The sequence below is a fragment of the Eretmochelys imbricata genome, chromosome 3 (genome assembly GCF_965152235.1).
Source record: "Eretmochelys imbricata isolate rEreImb1 chromosome 3, rEreImb1.hap1, whole genome shotgun sequence".
NCBI lineage: Eukaryota > Metazoa > Chordata > Testudines > Cheloniidae > Eretmochelys > Eretmochelys imbricata.
The window spans coordinates 204311522-204333470 of NC_135574.1; the positions used below are offsets into that span (position 1 = coordinate 204311522).

At 42.1% G+C, this 21949-nt stretch overlaps 1 protein-coding gene across 1 annotated transcript in view; it reads left to right on the forward strand.

The window, feature by feature from the left end:
• The window catches only part of NAPB (NSF attachment protein beta), a 36145-nt gene extending 14335 nt beyond the window's left edge, over positions 1-21810 (forward strand). The window contains exons 2-11 of the mRNA XM_077814120.1: positions 63-142; positions 3604-3720; positions 7229-7275; positions 7474-7551; positions 11437-11492; positions 12102-12186; positions 15411-15515; positions 16940-17008; positions 17513-17563; positions 18499-21810. Coding sequence (XP_077670246.1) covers positions 63-142; positions 3604-3720; positions 7229-7275; positions 7474-7551; positions 11437-11492; positions 12102-12186; positions 15411-15515; positions 16940-17008; positions 17513-17563; positions 18499-18603 — 793 coding nt within the window. The 3' untranslated portion in view covers positions 18604-21810. The remainder of the gene's footprint in view (positions 1-62; positions 143-3603; positions 3721-7228; positions 7276-7473; positions 7552-11436; positions 11493-12101; positions 12187-15410; positions 15516-16939; positions 17009-17512; positions 17564-18498) is intronic.
• Positions 21811-21949: the final 139 nt, after the last annotated feature.

The window sequence follows — 21949 nt, forward strand, 5'->3', positions numbered from 1 at the left end:
ATGACTATATTTCATTGCAGTGCAAATAGTAATTGAGTGACTTGCACTTTTTTTTTCTCTAGAGGAAATTCAAAGGTAGAAGAAGCCTGTGAAATGTACACCAGGGCTGCAAACTTGTTCAAGATCGCCAAAAACTGGAATGGTAAGTAGTTTGTTTCATCTGTAAGGTTAATTGTAGGAAAGGCTTAAAGCTTGAGCTTCGTCTTGGAGATAAAGACCACACACCAGCTATACAGATACATTCCTAACTGTAAGAACAGTAGGACAATGGAACAGGCTGCCTTGGGAGGTTGTGAAAGGCCCTTCACTGGAGGTTTTCAAAAGGAGGCCGGATGGCCATCTGTCTTGGATGATTTAGATGCTACAAATCCTGCATCTTGACTGAGGGTTAGTTTAGATAACCCTTGTGGTCCCTTTTAACCCAGTGGTTCTATGATTCTACATGCAAGCAAACAAATTAAAGCCTTGGTAGGGGGAAAAAAATCTGTGTATCACGGCAAGCGAGGGGCAACCTTTGTTTTTTACACCTCCACTTGTGCTTTTTATCTTGCATATTTTGGGTGGGGAGAGAGAAATGTCATAAGTTACCTAGAGCCAGAAAAATTTAAGAAAGGAAACCTTTATACCCAGCTGCATGCTTGCATAATTGGTTAAGAACATTTCCAACAGCTTAGTGACCTGTGAATGCCCAAGCGTCCTGTTGCAAATTATCAATGTACAGTTCCACTTGGTAGGGTGTTTCCATGGGAATAGTGACTATGGCAATATAATTTCTGTACACCATCAAACCCCCATAGTTTTCTCTGGAATGAATTAAATGTTGGGAGTGGGGAAAGGGAGGTGACCGAAATACTTACAATGTTTTGTTAACTAGCCTGTGACCATGTTCACATTATGATTTTAAAATAATTAAAGCTAGTTGCCTACAAAGAAGTTGCTCAAGAGGCGCTTCCCTGGGCTATTTGATTTGCTTTTAAGGCTTGTAAAACACACTCTTCCTGAGGCCAGAAACTTGAAAGTTATCTAATATTCTGGATGAGCTATAAATCAGAGGTACACAAGGAGAATAGCTGTTCCCTGCTATGCTGTGGGGAAGTGGTAGCACTGTAAAAGTGGAATAGTTATTGCTAGCTCTGTGTTTGAAATGCTGTGCCATATTTGGTGGCTGTGGGAAACATTGATGCAAATATAAATTTCCCAAGATAAACGTGAACATCCTATGCACGGAATAATCTTGGGATTTGAGACACTGGTATCTCTTCAGCCTTTCACAAAAAAGGAATGAAAACTCTGTTCACAAGGGACAAAATATCACCAGTTTTTCTTTAACAAATGGGAGATGAGGAACTGAAAAAAATGTTTACTTCTTCCCGAACTTTTTATCTGCGTCTCTCTAAATCATGCTTGGATGTGCCATCAACATACAGGTTAAGGGGGAGACTTTCAAAACAAAAATGAGGTGCCCAATTCCCAGTGAAAGTCAGTGGGAGTAGTGCGCCTAGCTGTCACTTGTGTTTTTGTCAATCTCCTGCTAAATGCACATACACTACTGAGTAGCACACTCTGAATGTGTGAATTGGTCAGTATTAGGATAGGGTAGAAATAGTTACAGAAACATAGTCCTGGGAGAATTTTGTGCCACTGTACACGCGAAGAATTTATGTCCCCCACAGATTTGTTTGCTTCCCCACAGAAAAATGACTTTCTGATGGGGAGGCAAAGGGAAGCCACAAGAGCGGTCATGCGACCCTCCCCAGCTGCATGTTTCGGATGCCCAGGGCAGCTGGCAGAGAGGAAAATCACTGTGAGGCAGGAGGTGGGACTGGGGAAGACCCAGCTGGTGACTCCTACCCTGTGCTGGGCTCAGCTGCTAGTCCCGGCTGGGTTGGGAAGGACAGGACTTCCTCTTCCTTTGGATGGCATCCAGGGCCCAGTCAGACCCACCCCCAGATTTCTCCACCAGCTGCAGGAAGCTCTGCGAACTCCAACCCCACCCCCCAGCCCACTGCCGCTTCCTGCACCCATTGCTCCTCAGCTTCAGGGGGAGGGATCCCTGTACAGGGAGCTGCTCCCTCCATCTGCCCAACCCCCGTGCATCCAGAGCCCCACTCCAAGCCTCACCCCCTCACACTCAGAACCCCCCCAATGAGTCACACTCCCCCTGCACCTGGACCACCCTGACAAGCCACCCGCACCTGGATCCCCACCCCACTGAGCCCCACTCCCCCAGCATCTGGACCCCCCACTGAGCCCCCCATACCTAGACCCCCTGCCCAGCTTTATTCCCCCACCACACCCAGACCCCCCTGCTAAGCTCCAACCACCTTCACCTGACCCCCCTCTAGAGTCCCATTACCATTGCATCCAGAAACCCCCAACAAGCTCCTGGGCATCCAGATCCCCCCTGCACCCGGATCCCCCACTGAGCCACCCGCACCCAGATTGCCCCACACAGAACCCTCTCAAACCACACCTCGATCCTCCCACACTGAGCCCCTCCACACTTGGATCCTGCCTTGCTGAGCCTGCCTGCCCACACCTGGTGCACCTGGCACGGAGGGACAGGGCCCTGGGGTGTTTCTGGGGCAGGCCCAGTCCTTGCACTATGTCAGCATTGGGTGCAGCCTCACCGCTGAGGCCGTGTCCTAAGGGAGGAGCTGCATAGTGATCTCCCACATCTGTGCAGCCAGTGACCTGTGTTCCCCAATGCCATGCTGGAGCCTCCACATTTATTTGACAAAGAAAATTTGCAGAATTTTAAAATATTGCGTGCAGAATTTTTATATTTGTGGTGCAGAATTTTTAACGTTTTTGGCACAGAATGCCTTCAGGAGTAAGAAAGTGATATTATTGCTTCATTTGCCATCAAGTTGCAGGAACTAAAAATTTCAAAAAGAGAGAGGTCTCAGCCTCCCTTTTCTCAGGTGCAGTTTCCAGCTGCAGTTTGACACCTACAGAATTAATTGCATAACAAGTCAAAGTACATCTATATGATCCACCTCTGACTACCTGATTGCACCTACAAATCTGGTAGAGGTGCAGTATTCAGAGTTGAACCCACCATCCAATTTCAGACATAAAAGTGAGGGTGCAGATTTTGCATATGCAAATTGAACCTGCAAAAGGAAAGCTGTCTCTTTGAAAATGTGACCTTAAATTTTCAGTGGGCCTCCTACGCTGCATGTTCCTCTTTCTGTGCCTGGAAGAAAACATTTGTTGAGCAAATGGGGTAGTTTTATGGATGATGACCTGATTTTTGCATACAAATACAGAGTTTTGTTTGTGCATCAGGGTGCACAGTCAAAAAATTATAATTTTGTAGGTCCATTGAAATTTGGCCATATGTGTTCTTAACACCATGATTTTGCACACTTAAGGATAGCAGTTCTCCACAAATCACAAGCACATGTATCTAAGAGCATGATTTGGTCACTGGAATTCATGTGCCTTTTCTTCCACTTGCATAGTTGCCATATCTATTAAAGTTCTTCAGGTAGTGGAAAGCAGTACGTGCTCATCTTTTTACTGGAGGCATGTCCATAAATTCATGCTTATTAAATGAGACTGGAAATATTAATCTTTTTTGTTGTATTTCTTTCCTAGCTGCAGGAAATGCATTTTGTCAGGCAGCCAAGCTCCATATGCAACTACAGAGTAAACATGATGCAGCCATCGGTTTTGTGGATGCTGGGAATGCTTACAAAAAGGCAGATCCACAAGGTAAGGCAAATGAAATACTGTACAAGAATATACAAATCCTGTTAGTTGTGTAGTAACTGGCAGACTGGCTTCCTTTTGTAAGACAGGTATTTGATTTAAGATCTTCAGTTAGTGTTCTATAAAGCACTTTAAGTATGGTCTTGGAGTGTGAGCATTTCATAGAGAGGCAAGAAATAGTTTGCTTAAGGCCTATTTCCTCATTCATGTTCTGCAACTAATGCTAAATTTATCATGTCTGTTCTGGGTTGAAGCAATCTGATTACATTTTTTCATGAGCCTTTTGAAATAAGATTGGTCATAATAGGTCTGGTTTTACCCATTTGTGTGTTTTGAGATTTACAGGTCTAAAGAAGTAGTTCTTTGTTTCTGTCGATGTCAGTTGTGAACCAGATTGTGTTCTGTTTGTACCTGTATACATCTGGAGTGAATCCAGTAGCTTCAACAGAATTACTCTGGATTTACCCTAGTGTAACTGAGAGCAGAATTTGGACCCTTGTCTGTTTCTCAGCCAGTAGGATTTAGAATTCTGGTAGACAACATGAAGGATGCTTTATATTAAGTAACAGTGACCCCTCTGACTTCCTATGGAAACATCATTGACAGATTCAAGTAAGGAGACTTGTTCAGCTTTCCCACTGAGATGTCTGGACTTTTCAGGGGAGGGAGGGTAAATGAAAAGGGAAAGATCGCAAAACTCTCTTAGGGATAGAAAAGACACCTGCTCATTGGCGAAGCTGTGTTCAAACAACCTGTATGTTGTGTCCTTTGTCTCTCTCAGCCTTAAGACTATGGGGAAACCACATGGACACAATTGGATTCCAAATAACTGTATTTATTAACTATGTACAAATATATAAGACCTAGCTACCTACATACACTGCTGCTGTACTGAAATAGAAGACATGGAGCTCCCCTAAAGGGCTCCGGACTTCTTTTTAAAGGGATATTACTCAGGTACTACACACAACACTGGATATTTTAAGAGCAACTACTGATATAATAGATGTCTGTGCCCCCAGTCTGACAGCTTCTATGCTGTTGAGGAGGAAGAAAGTCTTGGGGAAGGAGAACATGAAGCTGGAGCAGAGGGAAACTATCCCATAGTTGGAGCCTCCTTCCAGATGATGTTATGGTGTCCTCTTGCAGTGAGAATACCATTCTGGAATATGAGATCCCTGTTATTAGGAAGAGACAGGTAATAGTAATGGTGGATTCAATTATTAGAAATATGAACAGTTGGGTTTGTGATGATTGGGAGACCCGCATGGTGAATTGCCTGCCAGGTGTGAAGGTTGCAGACCTCTGGAGGCATACAGACAGACCTGTGTGCAGAGCTGAAGAGGAGTTGGTGGTTGTGGTACATGTAGGTACCAACAACATAAAGAAAGGTAGGCGAGAGTTCCTGGAGACCAAATTTAGGCTGCTAGTTAAGAAATTAAAGTCCTGGACCTCCATGGTGGCATTCTCTGAAATGCTTCCAGTTCTACACACAGGGCCAGTGAGACAGCCATCACATGAAGGCAGACAACTAAATATTGACAGATTTTGTAAGTGGTTGAGTACAAATGCTAGAAGTCTCAATACTAAGATGGATGAACTTGAGTGCTTGGTTGAGGCTATTAATGTAATGAGGCTATTAATGTAATAGGCATCACAGAAACGTGGTGGAATGATGATAATCAGTGGGACATGGCAATACCAGGGCACAAAATATATAGGAATGACAAAGTAGTACATGCTGGTGGGGGAATGGGACTATATGTGTAAGAGAGCATAGAGTGAAATACAGTAAAAAAATATCTTAAATGAATCAAACAGTACCATAGAATCTCTATGGATAGAAATTCCTTGCTTGAATAAGAGTATAGCAGAAAGAATATACTGCCAACCAGCTGACCAAGATGGTCACGTTGACTGTGAAATGCTCAAGGAGATCAGAAAGGCTACAAAAAAAAGAAAACTGGGATTAATGTTGTTCAAAATATTCATAAATGATCTGGAAAAGAGGGCAAACAGTGAGGTGGCGAAGTTTGCAGACGATATAAAATTACTCAAGACAGTTAACTCCAAAGGAGACTGTGAAGAGTTACAAAGGGATCTTGCAAAACTGAGTGTCTGAGTGACAAAATGGCAGATGAAATTCAATGTTGATAAATTCAAAGTAATATACATTGGAAAAAATAATCCCAACTATACATACAAAATGATGGGATCTAAAATAGGTGTTATCGCTCAAGAAAGATCTTGGAGCCATTGTGGATAGTTCTCTGAAAACATCCGTTCAATGTGCAGCCACAGTCAAAAAAGCTAACAGAATGTTGGGAACCATCAGGAGAGGGATAAATAATAAGACAATAAATGTCATAATGCCACTATATAAATCCATAGCACGCCCACACCTTGAATACTGCATGCAGTTCTGGTCACCCCATCTCTAAAAAGATATACTAGAATTGGAAAAAGTCCAGAAAAGGGCAACAAAAATGAATAGGGGGATGGAACAGCTTCCATCTGATAAGACATTAACAAGACTGGGACTATTCATCTTAAAAAAAAAAAAAAAAAGAGTCAAGAAAGGGGGGGATATGTCAGAGGTCTATAAAATTATGAAGGGTGTGACGATCGTGAATATAAAACTGTTATTTACCCCCTCACACAACACAAGTACCAGGGTCCCCCAATATAATTAATGGGCAGCAGGTTTAAAACAAACATAAGGAAGAACTTCTTCACACAATGTGCAGTCAACCTGCGGAACTCATTGCTAGGGGATGTTGTGAAGGCCAAAACTATAATGGGTTCATAAAAGAATTAGAAAAATTCATGGAGGATAGGTCCATCAATGGCTCTGACTGCCAGAAGCTGGGAGTGGACAATGGGATGGATCACTTGCTAATTGCCCTGTTCTTTTCATTCCCTCAGAAGCATCTGGCCACTGTCGGAAGACTGGATACAGGTCTAGATTGACTGTTGGTCTGATCCAGTATGGCCATGCTTATGTTCTTATGAATATTGATAGATTTCCTGTGTATTCACTAGGTATTTGAGTACACTAAAAGCTTGCTTCTTCTGGACAAAATTTTCAAAAGCAAACTAAGAGACTGGAGATACAGTTTTTTGCATACGCTACTGTTTGAATGTGTAACTTTTCAAAGTCAAAAATTTGGTCTGGGAAAAATCAGTTTGTTCATAGGATGTGCATGTCTCCATGGAATTCGACATTATATGGTTACTAGATTTGCCAATACAAATGCACTTAAATGTACTTTTAGTTCACACATCTCAGAGGTTTTTGTATGTGTTACATTTGGGGCATTAAAATGAACGTCTGCAGTTTCAGAGCCTGGGTAGCTGGTTGTTTGAGAAGCTGGCCATATAGGTTTCTGGTCAGAACAGACACACAGCAGAAATATTGCCTTGCCTTGGTGAAAGCTGAACTGTTGAACAATGTCTGGATGTCTCAGCTGATTTTATTTTTAATTGTTTTTCCTGAATGCTTACGCTACAGAGGCTATGAACTGCTTAAATGCAGCCATCGATATTTACACAGACCTGGTAAGAAATTGCATTGCCTTGAGGAGTTGGGGTTGGTATCCCAATGTCTGGCAACTTAGATTGATGCCTCTTTATTTAAACTAGTTAGATTAAATCATTGTTCTATTAAAAGTAATAAATGCTGCATGTATTTGAAGGAGAGAGGGGAAAAAAACTCTGTTTTCCTTTTTTTTTTTTTTTTTAAATTGTCCATCCTAGGGCCGATTTACTATTGCTGCCAAGCATCACATCACCATTGCAGAGATTTATGAGACGGAGCTGGTAGATATTGAAAAGGTAAGCTGATTAAACTGTTAGAATTTTTCATTGAAACTATATTTGAATGTGCTATCAGAACTGCGTATGACTATGAAACTTCACTCTGCTGGCCTAGGGAACTTCATGAATCAGGCTCTACCAGGAACCTAAAGTCTCTAGGCTTGTTTCCGATACTGCTGTGTGGGTATATGTCAGGAGTAACTTGTGTGAAGTTAGTGTAGTTAAACTTGTAGTTAGTGTGGTTAAACTTGGTGTGAGTGATACCAGGATCAAGCCTCAGAGATGAGTTGTTTGGTCTTTGCCTTTTATGTGCCTCTTTTCCCCCTCTCTTCCATGTTTTTAAGTTACCTCTTCCTTTCCTTATGATCATCAGTGCAAGCTTGACTCTCATATGGGGGCCTGAAGCAGATGGACTGAGCAAGTCACTTTAGATTTACGCGAGTGCTCTTGAAATACCCCAGATCCCATTTCAGACCTGATGAGGATGATGCTGTGTTGGTCAGTTTAAAAGTGTTTGTGAAAGACTGACAGGAAAGTGTGAATTGCACAGAAGTTGTTTATATGGTACAGCTCTTTGGGGGGCGGGGGAAGGAGACAATCAAGCTACACCTATTTAGTACGATTTGACAGATCATTGCAGAAGTGTGATGGGATGTCTGCAGTGCCTGCAGCCTTGGATGCTAAGCATGTCAGAGCTAACAGACTTGGATGAAACTCTTTCCCTTTACCCTACAAGGAAAGTCCGGTTTGCCATGGGAAGTGGTATTTTTAGTGAATCCAGTCGATATCTCTCTTTCCTCTAAGGCCATGTGTACACTACAAACTTTGGTCGACCCAAGTTATGTTGGCATTAAGCTGCCATTGTTAGTATATTGTGCGTGCATACTTGGCTCCTTGTGTCTGCGGTGCATGTACTCACCAGGAGTGCTTTTGTCAATGCACAATGTTGTGCAACATGGGTAGGAGTCCCAGTGTGCGACCCGCCACTGTCAAACGCACTGTCTTTTGGGAAGTCTTTTGGCAATGCATGATGGGGCCTAAACGAGTCACGCAGGGGTGACTGGGAGCAAGGGGTCAACATCCCAGCATGCAGCTGTCTCCATCCCGTAATGTCATTTATATCCCATAATTTTTACTCCTTTTATCAAAATCCCACAAACCTACATGACTCTCCTCGCTATCCACCTTCTCTGACTGAAGCATGGAAGCCTGCACAGCTCTGCACTTTGTTGTAAGCATTGCAAGCACAGGACACACAATCCAGAGCTACAAGAATAACCAAATCAATGGGGAACATGACGATTCCTTGGAGGACAGACTGCTGTGGGACATAACGAGCACCAATTCAAGGTTGTTGGCTTTCATGGAGCAGCTGGAGATGGTGGCGTGCTGCTTCTGGACACGAGTACTTACTGGTGGGATTGCACTGTAATGCAGGCTTAGAATGACAAACAGGGGCTGCAGAACTTTTGAATGCGAAGGCCACAATCCCAGATCTGTGTGCTGAGCTCGCCCCAGACCTCCAGTGCAGGGAGACCAAAACGAGAGCTGCACTGACTGTGGGGAAGTGAGTGGAAACTTGCAATGCTGGATTGACACCGGTCAGTGGGAAATCAGTGTGGAGTGGGAAAATCCAATGCAGGGGCCATTGTCATGCAAATGCAAGCCTCAGTGCAGGTCCATTAATCTCCTCCTGCTGCGCAGGACTGTGACTCTTGGTAATGTGCAGGACATAGTGGATGGATTTGCAACAATGGGGTTCCTGAACTGTGGTGGAGCAATAAACAGCACTCATATCCCTATTTTGGCACCTTGCCATAGAGTGCATCAACAGAAGAGCTGCTTTTGTGTGGTTATGCAAACATTGGTGGATCAGTGGGAACACTTCACTGACATCAGTGTGAGCTGGTCAGGGAAGGTGCATGACACTCACATCTTTAAGAACACAGGACTTTTTAGAAAGCTATAAGGAGGGACTTTTTTTCATGACCGGCGGATAACCACTGGCAATGTTGAAATGCCAATAGTGATCCTGGGGGACCTAGCCTACCCCTTGCTCATGAATAAGGCTACAATTATGTCACAGAGGTCATGGAAGTCACGGAATCCATGACTTCCAGAGACCTCTGTGACATTTTGTGCCCCAGGGCTGGAGCTGTCAGCAGGCAGCCCTGCAGCTCTCAGCCGCTGCTGGCGGCAGGCCCTCAGCAGCTCCTAGCACTGGGCATTAAGGGGACCCCTGAGCTCCCAGCCCCCATGGACTGTGGGGGTTCCCTGGAACTCCTGCAGGCCGCAGGAGCCCCCCTGCCTCTGCCCAGCCACGGCAGGCCGAGCAGGGACCCCATAGCTCCCAGCCATGGCTGAGGGCAAGGGGACCCCAGAGCCTCCAGCCGCTGGGGGTGCTGGACCCTCCTCTTTCCACATTTTGTCAGGGATATTTTTAGTAAAAGTCATGGACAGGTCACGAGATTTTTTGCCCATGACCCATCCGTGATTTTTACTAAAAATATCTGACAAAATCTGAGCCTTACTCATGAAGCCATACCCCAGCAACCTCGAGAGCAGCAAGGAAAGATTCAACTACCAGCTCAGCAGGTGCAAAATGAAGTTGAATGTGCTTTTGGCAGATCTGGCATTGTTTATTCACGAGATGGGAGCTCAGTAAGAAAAATATCTCAATGGTTATAGCTGCCTGCTGTGTCCTGCATAATATCTTTGAAGCAAAGGGGGGAAGCTTGCTGCTGGGATGGAGGGCAGAGGTGGAGAGGCTGTCTGCTGAGTTCAAACAGCCAGACACAAGGGCTTATCACAGAAGAGCTTATCGCAGCTGTATGACTCAGGGAGGCTTTGAAGAAGCACTTTTACAGTGAGCGTCAGTAACGCATTGTGGTGTACTGTGCTCTGTGTGGCCCTGCTGTTTTGTGGCCTATCAGGAATTGTGTGGTGCTGGGGGTACATGGTTGACTATAACATTGTCAGTGCACCTATTAATTTCGTAGAGCTCGCTGTACATTTATCATTATTAGATCCTGTAGGTCACTGATCCTGTGAGTTGTCATGCTGTGCAGTAACAGGTAAGTAGGTGATTTCAGAACTGCTGGGTGCACTGCAGCATATGCTGTGAACTAATAAAGATGGATTATTTTCCAAATAATAGAATTTTATTCAGTAACAAAATCAGTGAAAAGAAAGATCTGAGCAATTTAAAAGCAAAGACATTCAAAATTTCATGAATTAATAGAACGGAACTTTTCAAGAGGAAAGAACATTCATGTCCATTTTAGCTACACATACAGCTACTGTGGCTGTCCCAGGTCAGCGTATGTGAAGCTGTGGTTTTCCGTAATGTCTCCTGGGATGGAGCGGTAGAGGGGTAGGGCGGTGGCCCTTGATGCCATGTGGAATGTTGAGGGTGGATGCTGCAATGGAGTTCTGCATAGACTGCAAAGGGAGGTAAGCCCGGGATTGTTGAACATGTAGGTCCACAAGAGTCTGCAGCATCTGTGTTTACTGTTGGAGAAGCCTCATTATGTCCTGGGGCATCTCCCTATCCTTTTCCTGCTGGGACTCCTGGGTCTTTCTCCTCTCTGTTCTTTCCTTCTCCAGGCTGTCTGCAAAGCTTGCCATTTGATTTCAATGGGATTACATGCAGTAGTAAGAGTTATAGTCAGTAGTCCAGTTTTGCAGGATTGAGCTCTTAATCGGAGTTCATTCGGGATGGGTTGCAGTGTGTCAATATTGGTATAATCTTGTGGGACAATAACAGTGGAATGTCATGTTATCCCTCTAAAACCACCTGAGGAATTTTGAAAAATTCTAATCTTTGTAAATACAGTCTTCCCCCCAAAATCTCATCTCAAAAGTAACATGCTGAGAGAAAAAAATGTTGTGTCTGTCTTTTAGGCAATTGCACATTATGAACAAGCTGCAGATTACTACAAAGGAGAAGAATCCAACAGGCAAGTCTTCTTCATAGAATAGTTATTTGAAACAATGAAGATTTACAGTCTGGATTTATCCTTCTTTTTTCTTTCCTATAATAAGATGTGCAAGTATTATTTGCCTCTCCTAATTTGTGAATTCTTTAATAAGATGTCCAAATCCTGCATTAAGATGCTGAGATTGTCACTTAGGTACATGAAATTGGCATTCACTTACCTACCTGTCAGTCTGAGTATTCAAATGGAGATCTTTGGAGACCTATTAAGGTGCTTGCATGTGAAAACTGATTTCTGCCTTTGTTTAGATTTTAATATTTGACTTCCATCCACTGTGGGATGTTTAATGCACACACTTTCTAGTCTCTTTGGGGCTGAATATCATACCATCGGTCATTGGGAAGAGAATTTTCTGTAGATTTGCAGAAAGCTTTCAGATTCAACATTTGACCTTAGTGGTTTAATAGTTTTGGTATTTTTAATATACTCATTTTTCTAACAGGTAACTACTGGGCAATGTTTTTACATACATCCACTAGTTAATGTATCTATTAGAGAAGCAGGGAAATGGACATATTTACCACTAGGTACTGTACCGTTACTTATTTTAACTGAAGTTCTTGATTCTAGTTCAGCTAACAGGTGTCTGCTGAAGGTGGCTGCATATGCTGCTCAATTAGAGCAGTACCAGAAGGCAATTGAAATCTACGAGCAGGTTAGTGTATATATACTCTTTTTATAAAATGGACAGTATAGTTGAAGACACATAACTGCATATTATATGCTGCTCCTGATGTCTGGGTCAGGGCCTGTGGTCACTAAATCTGGAACTCTATGGGCTTGTCTACACTGCCCCGCAGTTTGGACTGTGGGGTTGTGAATAACAGTGAGCACTAAAATGCTGCACTGTAACTCTCCCTCATGGACACTGCAGGCATGAACTAAAGGGTTCCTAGTTCATGTTAACATAGTTCTCTTCAAACAGGACTGCATTAATGCATTAGTGCACTGTTATTGCCAATCCTGTAGTCCAAACTGCGGGACAACGTAGACAAGCCCTAAATCTTGCATTGGTCTTAGGAAGGTGGACTAAAGAGATCATTTCCTGCCCTAATGGTGGAAAGAATCAGCATTCTCTCAGTAGTCGAGGCTGCAACTAGCTTCCCGTTGTAAGATAGATTTTGCCCATTCCGTACAACTGAACTGGATGTGAAATTTCACATGTGGACTTTGTCAAGAGTAGAATTCCTTTTGTCAAACTATGCCATGAATCAGATGAGCCATTACTGGGAGATATATGCAGTGGTGTGTAGCCGTGTTGGTCCCAGGGTATTTGAGAGACAAGGTCGGGGAGGCAATAACGTTTATTGGACCAGCTTCTGTAGGTGAGAGAGAGAGAGACAAGCTTTTGAGTTTACACAGAGCATTTCTTCCTGGTGATAGTTACTGCATCTGTTCTTCTTCCCTAAAGAAGAACTCTGTGTTAGCTCGACAACTTGTCTCTCTCACCAACCAGAAGTTGGTCCAATAAAAGACATTACTTCACCCACCTTGTCTCTCAAATTTCTGAGATGTAATTTATCAAAAATATATTTTACTTTTTGAAAAAGTGAGTGATTTTTTTTTTTTTTGGTCACAGTATCTAGAAATTGGCTTGGCCGATTTAGTCTGTTCCAGACTCTTTTGAGATCTAGTGTAGAGCTTTTTTTCTTAAAAAGGTAGATACTGCTTCTGTGAGTTGTTCCAGGATGAAATTCTAACTTACTTTCTAAGCTTAGTTTTGAAGGCCTATAACTTGGGTTGGGGGTGGGGATTCCCTATCTGGTATAATTTTGGGGAAAACTTTGAGGGTGATTGGACATGTGATTGCAGAGTTAGAAAACTTTTCCAAAAGCTATTTGTGCCTTGTGTTTCCAAGTCTCTTCTTTCTTCCTCCCACCTCTCCCACCCGCAAAATAGTCTTATGGCTGGAATCTCAAATGTTGTTAATGCTTGAGTCCTAATTGAGATCTAGTGCATAGCACTAATAATCAAGAGAAACTGTGAAATAATTAGGAATCCATGGCTAGAGCTAATCCCTAGCAGACTGGCTGGCAGCCGATGCATTTAAGTGGATCATTTTAATAGAGATTCTGCTGCCACTATATTACCCTTTGTGCTCAGAATTTCCAGATATGAGGGTTGGTAAGTAACTAGAGGATGACCATTGGTGTAAGGTCAGCTAGGGTTGTTTGTGGAACCTAATCTGTGAACTTCCTGGCTTTCAAATTTTTATTTTTATATATTTTTTTTACCTTTTGTAAGACTGTACTGTTTTGTCTTCATTGACACCTACGGTGTTTGCAAACTTAGCTATTGTGTCATAATGAAGATTTTTTTTGGCTGGGAGTATTTTAAATCAGCTCTTTGCCTGTGAACCGTTTAGGGGCCCAGTCCTTGTACAGGATATCACAGAATCAAATCACTGTTCCCTAGTCTGCATCAAATGGCAAATAGAAGGCACTTCGAGAGAGGCTGTACTTGTGAAGCAGTGCACAATAAATAGAGCTCTGTGGGCATCTGACCTGGAATTACTGAGCATCCTCCCCTCCTGCTGACTTCCATAGGAGTTGAGGGCTCCCTGCACCTGGCCGAATCAGGCCTAAAACATTAAGATGTGGGGAAACAAACTATTGTAGTGTAGGGGTAGCTGGAGTCTTATGCTTGCACCATGGAGGAGTGGACATAATGCCTCCAGGGATGCTGACTGGTGACGGTTACTGCATCTGCTCTACAGTTTTGCTCTCGCCAGTACTCAGCAGCCGAGAGCTAGTGCGCAGGGGACATGAAGCCACAGCCATGCTCTTCCCATTCCATACATGGCCCTTTTGGGGTCTGGAATATTGCTGGCAGCACAGGACCTCCTGCATTCTAGGACGGCAGCCATCCAAATGGTGTCTGCCTCCTGTATGGGTGTGCAGTGCTGGGAAACCAATTCCTTTTACTCTCCTTCCTCTTCTACTGATCTTGTGCAGGGCAGCCATGACTTGGCCTCTATGTGTCTGTATAGTGCTATGTAACATGCTCCAGAACGTCAGTTTGTAATGCCAGACAAACCTGGTGGAGGTGCTAGAGTGGATTCCCTTTGCCTGCAACATTCTGCTTTATAAGAGGTGCTAGTTTCCGATTGCTTGCCAGAAAAGCTGAGACGGAGTGCATCCCTGATGACTGGAGTGTACAAAACAGAGTACAAAACACCACTTAGTTAGAGGGAGAGTGTGCGGTTTTCCCCAGAATCAGTGCTCTTTTAAAATCCTACACATGCACACACACGTGCAGTCTCACTCCTCTTCCGTGAGGGCTCAGTCCTGCAAGGTGCTGAGCACTTTGTCCCCAGTCCACCAGCTTCCTTCAGTACATGAGGAGTCCCATTGGCTTTAGGGGGACTGTTTGTGCTTACAGCTAAGTACGTGCTTAAGTGCTTCACTGGATCAGGGAGAGAGCGCTCAGCAACATGCAGGAGTGATCACTGGAGGAACAGAGAGAACCACCTTTCTGTTCTGGGTGGTGGTTCTCCTAAAAAATATTGTACAGCCTTTAAGTGCTGCATTGACATGTGCTGGATAAACCCTTAAAGAGGGTAGATGGGTGTGTGCACGCACGTACATCTTTACAACCACAGTAGGTGGGGACTTTAATGCCTATGTCACTTTATTATTTTATATATAAGAATATTTGTGACTGATTTGTTTCACTTTGGAATTTTGTTGTACTAGATGAAACCTCTTGAGCTGTTGTTTTTTCTTAGGATGTGGTATTTGTTGCATGTTTTGAATCCAGTCTCTTAAACAAGTGTGATCTCTTACATGTAATTTTGATCACCTTGGGGGTTTTTAGTTCTTGTCTTACAAAGAAAAGATAGTATACAACCTGACTGTCACTATAACTTTTTATATCTAGGTTGGAACAAATACTATGGATAATCCGTTGCTCAAGTATAGTGCAAAAGAGTATTTCTTTAAAGCTGCTCTCTGCCACTTCATTGTGGATGAGTTGAATGCTAAGGTTAGTGACCTCTAGTGTGTTCTCCTAGGATGTACAGTATCACGTAAATGAAATTTTGCAACATTAAGTAATGCAAATGTGTCCGAACTATCTCGCATTTCCACAGTATGGGTGTGAAATATACATTCTCTCTTGATATGCGGTGATTACTATTAAACATTCACCGTAGGATCTGAGCTATGGCAGTGCGTTCGTTTTCGAAAAGAACAGTTGACTTTTATTTTTGCATGGGAATCATTGCTGAGGCGGGGCCTGTTTTTCAAAGCCAGATTTCCTTTTTATGCTTGCCAACAATAGGAGGCGCCCTTAGTTTTGGGTGCAGACAAAGGCATGTAGAGAGATAACTACCACGAGTCGAGCGGAAGCACAGATGACCACATTCATATCCACAAAATAGTGCCAGCAATTATTTGCAAAAGAAAGGGAGGCACTCTCTGTCTAGCGCCATATTGTTCAAAACAAAACAATTTTTATGTGGGCGCAGTCCCATAAAAAGGCCACGATTTAAGTGTCTCCAAAAGGAAGCTGTTTCTGTTACTCCTTTTGATCAGGATTTTCAAATATATAGGAGTCCTTTCAGGGGCTGACTTTCATCCTGCCTGTAATCGAGTTGCTTTTTTTGTTTTGTAGGCACCTAAGTACTGCCCCTGACTTGCAGGCTCAGTCAGTAATTAACGTTCTGGTGCAGCACCTGTTGAAGTCAGGCGGGATAGTTCTGTTGATTCCAGTGTGTGTTGGATCAGGCCAGGGATGTATGACCTGACTTGCACCTTGATGGCCTGATCCAACACACATTGTAATCAACAGGGCCCTTTAAAGTCACAGCTCAAGCTGAAAAAAATAACAGACCACAGCGTGACTGGCTTCTGCTTAAGAGGCAGCATGTACTTTCTCCTGTGGACTGCAGAAGTCATTCCCTTAGCTCTGCAGTCTCCGTTGTGTCTAGTTTCTCCTAAAATCTGCAGGGAAGAAAGGCAAATGACCTCTTTTTTGGAGTTCTCTCAAGGTAGATCCAAACTCTCCTTTCCTGCATCCTCCTTCAAACAGCGGACAGTTTTTTTCCCCCAGTAGAAATGTGTGTTAGTTTAGGTGGAAGGGGAACTAGCTGGGGTTAGGAGCATCACCTGTCACAATGACAGGGTTTGAAACTTAAATAAGCCTTCTAGCACATTATTTTCCCTCCACCCTTACAACACCTTAGACACATTCCCAGTTAGGCAAAGACCAAGTCTGGATCTTAAATCTGAATTTCCTTGTGTTCTTGGGATTTTATTGGAATCTGTTATGTTACGCTGTTTGTTGCAGTGTATTAGGGTTAGGTTACATAAAGACAATAACTATGAGAATAACTCTTGTATTTAGATGAAACCTAATGGTTGCTTTTTCTAGTAATTTCAACTGAAGGGCTCGCTTCTCTGTTTCAGCTTGCTCTTGAGAAGTATGAAGAAATGTTCCCAGCATTCACAGATTCGAGAGAGTGCAAGCTAGTGAAAGTAAGTAGAACTGATGTTAAATACAGTTGCCCTGAAAGTTGTTGTTGGTTGGAAAGTAAAAAAATTGCACTTGTACTGTCTTTCCCTTACCATATACTATGTTGAGCTGTTCATATGATTTGTATATATTAGAGGACACCCCATGAATTGTACAGAACTTGTGTAACTGGGGAGACAATTAAAATAGAGACAAATTATAATGAAATGAAAGTAGATATTTATGTGTAAGCAAATATTATAACAGTAGATCCAAAGGGCCTGTTGGAGAGTATCAGACACTGTCTGTATATTGTTGGGTTGAACAGGTTCAGGAGTTCATCGTTCTGAGCGATGCGCAAGCATTAGATATTTATCTCTTTTGGTTTCTTAATGGAGAAAAGCGTTAGATGTAATCTGTAGACCACAGGGTAACAGAATACCCAGGCAGTGTGTGCTCAGTCTGCTGTAAATTGAAGTGATAAATTTTCAATACTAATGTATTACCCTTGACTGTAATTCTGTTAGAAACTGCTGGAAGCTCATGAGGACCAAAACTGTGAAGCGTACACTGAGGCAGTAAGTAGTCAAGCTGTACACGGATACATTTGCGGCAGACTATTCTGGGACCAAAGTTCAAAGGAGCCCCCCTCTAAGTCTTCATTTCTGCACGCTAATTTTGCATGCTCAATTACTTGCACAAGTGTTCCTGGGCACTGTTATTCTTTGAGCACTGGCAGCATCCTCTGTGCTGTACAAAACACACAGGCAAAGGGGTCTGATTGCCATGTACACTGAAACCACTTCACACCACTTTGGAAGGGTAAACAAAGCAGTGTAGAGGCCTTAGTGTAAATGAAAATTCAGTCTAAAGTCTCTGTCCTGAGAAACTAATGGAAAGAGTTTACAATCTAAGGGCCTGATTCACGACTGTGTAACTCCAGTTTTACAGTGTAACGTCGCTGAAATCAGTGCAGTAGCAGATCAGGTTCCAAAAGTTTTTAAACATCTCTAGGCCATATTCGCCAGTGGGCATGGGGTGCCTCGGGCTGTTGCAGCAGTACTGAGTGGCTGAAAATGTCTAAAGGTCCCTATTCAGCAAACCATCCCTCCTCAGCAAAGCACTGAAGCATAGGCTTAAGTCCCTGTGAAGTATAATGTGTAAAAAAAACCCCAAAACTTGGGTGAGGTTCTTCTGAATTACCAGTGCTCACCTACTGGTCATCACTCCATTTCGAGGACTCTTTACTCTCCACTCTAGTTCCTTCCTCTTCCCTTCTTTTCCCAACAATCCTGGCCTCTTTGTGCTTGATCTTTGAAATTCCCACTGACTTTAATGAGCTTTGGATCAGCCCTTTACTACATGTATCGGTGGTTTAAGGAATATTTAACTAACAGAAATTTAAATAAATGACTAGCAAATGAAATGGAGCACACCATTTACTGCTAGGAGTAGTGATAGCAATATTCCCATTTGCCCTCTGTTAAACTGTTTTAAACTTCCTTCCCATTAGGTTAAGGAATTTGATTCCATATCTCGCTTGGATCAGTGGCTTACGACTATGTTGCTTCGCATCAAAAAGTCACTTCAAGGAGATGGTGATGGAGACCTAAAGTGAATTATTTGTGGTATATGTAGCATGTTGCCTAACTCCTAAATAATCTGTTTTTGTGTAATGGCCATGGACCATTATGGGATACTTGACACTACACCTAGCTTAATTTTGTTGTTTATGAACCAAATTACCTGTATTGTTAGTATCCTGGTGTCTTTTTGATGACATGGATGGATAAGAAATGATACTCCTAGGTGTTGCTGACAGATCTTCCATATGTGAGAGCAATAGAGGGATTCACAAGACTTTTGAGATCAGTGAAAGAAATGCTTGTGGCAAAAATCTTTATTTTTGGTAGCTGATGAGCCAAAAGTCTTTCATTTTTAACTTATTTCTGCCGTCATTTCTCTACTAGCTCATCGTCTTCAACACTTTTGATCCATGCTTGTAAATATCCATGACATACAGTACACACAATATTTTCTGATCTAATGCTAACATATTGCTAAAGTTCTGTGTTTTTAATGGACCTTAGTCAGACATTAGATTTTTGTTTTTAAAATGATAGAGCTATTTTAATGATGCTAGTGAAATGCTTGTGATTTTTATATACAGTATGCATGTGTGTATGTGTATATACTATACAGATACATGTGTGCATGAACAAATACATAATGACCTGGGTCTAAAAACATTCATCTTCATAGGTGAGGGGTCTGCGTATAATATATTAAATCAATTACCTTCTCTCCAAAACATTCTTTAAGTAGGACCTAGCTTATCATGTATTTTCTATTTAAGGACTATATATGAAATGTAAGTTTCTTCTATTTTTTTTGTTGGATATATTTTTCCACTTACATTATTTTTTGGTGCATACCATCTCTCCTGCCCTAAGATGACTTTAACAGGTAATAATATATTTTTCTAACTTTTCATTTACCTAAGTTCCTGCTATTGTCTTTGCTGCAGGTTTTTTGTATGTGCCAGAACGCTATTTCCTTCCCTTTGTGCTGTTGGCAAAGCTGTGTCAAAGGTATGCTGCCTAGTTATTGTATTAGGCTTGATCTTAGCTAAGATACCCTCCTTCAGCACTGTTGGACAACAGCTTGCCCAGGCTTGTTTTAAAACTGTAGAAATTGAAAATGATCTTGAAGAATCCCAGTTTGTGTTTGTGTGTGCAGATCCTAGTTTCAGTGGAGATAAGTAGACAAGCTACCTATATTAAATATATGTATGACAGTGAGATAGACTCATGACCATATGCAGTTTCAGTGTTACGGCTTAATATTTCAATACAGTTCCAATAAGCTGTAGAAATTATTCCATTCTTAGATCACCAGTGCTGCTTACACAATGAAAGACTACTAGCTTTATTTTGCATAAATGCTGCTTGTCATTTGACCTTTTTAAATATTGGATACTGTAAAGTAGGAAAACACTAGTATTCCATAGTTGGCAATCTCTTTTGGAGGAAAGACCTGCCACAAATATGCACGGACCTACCCACATTCCAGACAGGGTACTAGCTGGCTTTTAAGAATATCTATTTTTTTTTTGTTTGTGCTTCTAGCTTTCCTTAATAAAATGGGATTGCCGGGTATATAGTAACCCTAGAAAGCCAGCACCCTTATGGCATTTGTTTACAGAAAATATCAGATAGGAGACCAAATGATATAAAAAATTCCAGGAGAGAAGATGGTTTTTATTGACTCCTATCAACAATCAATTTAAACTTTCTTCTACTTGATTGTTTTCTAAATCAGGAAGGGCTTAGTGTTATGTACTGAGTGTGGCTTTTCTTGTAACTGGAATGAACACTAGTGAGTTATCATTGAAATTGTACAAAATCGTTTTCTAGAATTTGAAAAGCTTCTTAGAGAAGATGTGCTCGGTTTGTCCGATGGAGATGTGCGGCCGACAGGGGGCCACAGAGGAAATTTTTAAAAATGGGAGGAGCTGGTGCTGATGAGCAACAGACTCAGATATGCTGGGAAACATTAAAAAGTTGCAACTTGTGTGATTAACGCTTGCTTACAAGGGCTAGTCACATTAGAAATGGCTGACTTGGGTCTCCCTCCAGGGAACTATTCCTGAACAAGTCCAACTTTCCTTTAAACAGATATATGCCAACATAATCCTACCGTGTGGATGCAGCTTACAGCTATGGAAGGGGTTTTTCTGGGTCTGTAGGAAAAGCATGGCCCTGAGCACTAGCACCTAAGCTGGTAAAAGCATTCTCCTGTTGATCTAACTGCATCTACACTGGAGTTAGGTCAGCATAGCTGTTGCACCGGGGGTGGACTTTTCACACCTGAGTGCTGTATCTGTGTTGACTCAGCTGTCTCTCTACACAGGCACCCCAGAGAGGAAAATACATGCATGCTTATGTTTAGAAAAAGAAAAGAGATGTCAAGCTTTGTTTGTAGAGGAGCATTAGTTTTTTTCAGTTTCATAACTTTCCTGATTCAAAAAGGAATATAGTTTTACCATCGTACATATAATTGAAGATCAGATAAAACACAGTTTAGCGAAAATCCTACACAGGCATGTTTTGTTAATACAGAAATTGTGGGAAAGCTTTTTTTTTTTTTTTACAACTTGGCACTGGTTACGAATTTATTTTTTGTGGTTAATTTATTTTCCAGGACCTAAGCAGTATTTTTGCACAATTACAATAGTGTACATAAATTGCTGCTGATGTACCAGTCTGTTATCTGTTGTTAATGCACTCTATAACGTAGTAGTCCTGTCTAAATGCAAACCTTGGTGATTTTGTATAGCAGCATGTCATCTGTAACGTAATTATTTGTTGTAAGCCGTGATATACCAGTTTTCAAATCATGTAAAACATAGAGCAAAGCTGTCAGGGTGTTATTTTTCCTCCCCCCGGGTCAAGAATCTGTATTATGAAAACTAATAATGAAATGGCCTGAGCAGGAACAGATTGTTTTGTGTGAAGCGGTACAGTAATAAAATAAAAATTAAGTAATTTTGAGGAGCATTCTTTTCTGGTGAATGGCTTGTGCTATGCACTTAAACTCCCTGGTTTGATCAGAGGTACTTTTTACAGCTTTGGGATAGCAGTGACCACTAGCGGTTTTAGCTGTATTTAACAGTAAAGCCCCTTTTCTTCAAAGAGTGCTCTGCAGCAAGTGGTTCCAGATTCTGCATATTTAGTGTGTAACTCTTTGGAATGCTGTGCATTGAATTTCACCTTGCGCATAACAAGTATACTAAATACAAATAGTCTGTACAACTGAAGTTCTTGTAGGGCTTACTATAAGTGATGTCTTGTAGAATTTTCTGATGCATGTTATAACATTAAAATTATTGCAGAAATAATCAGCACTATGGAAGCAAAACGGAGTACTGAACAATTGGAATTATTAGGGCCTAAGTCACCAGG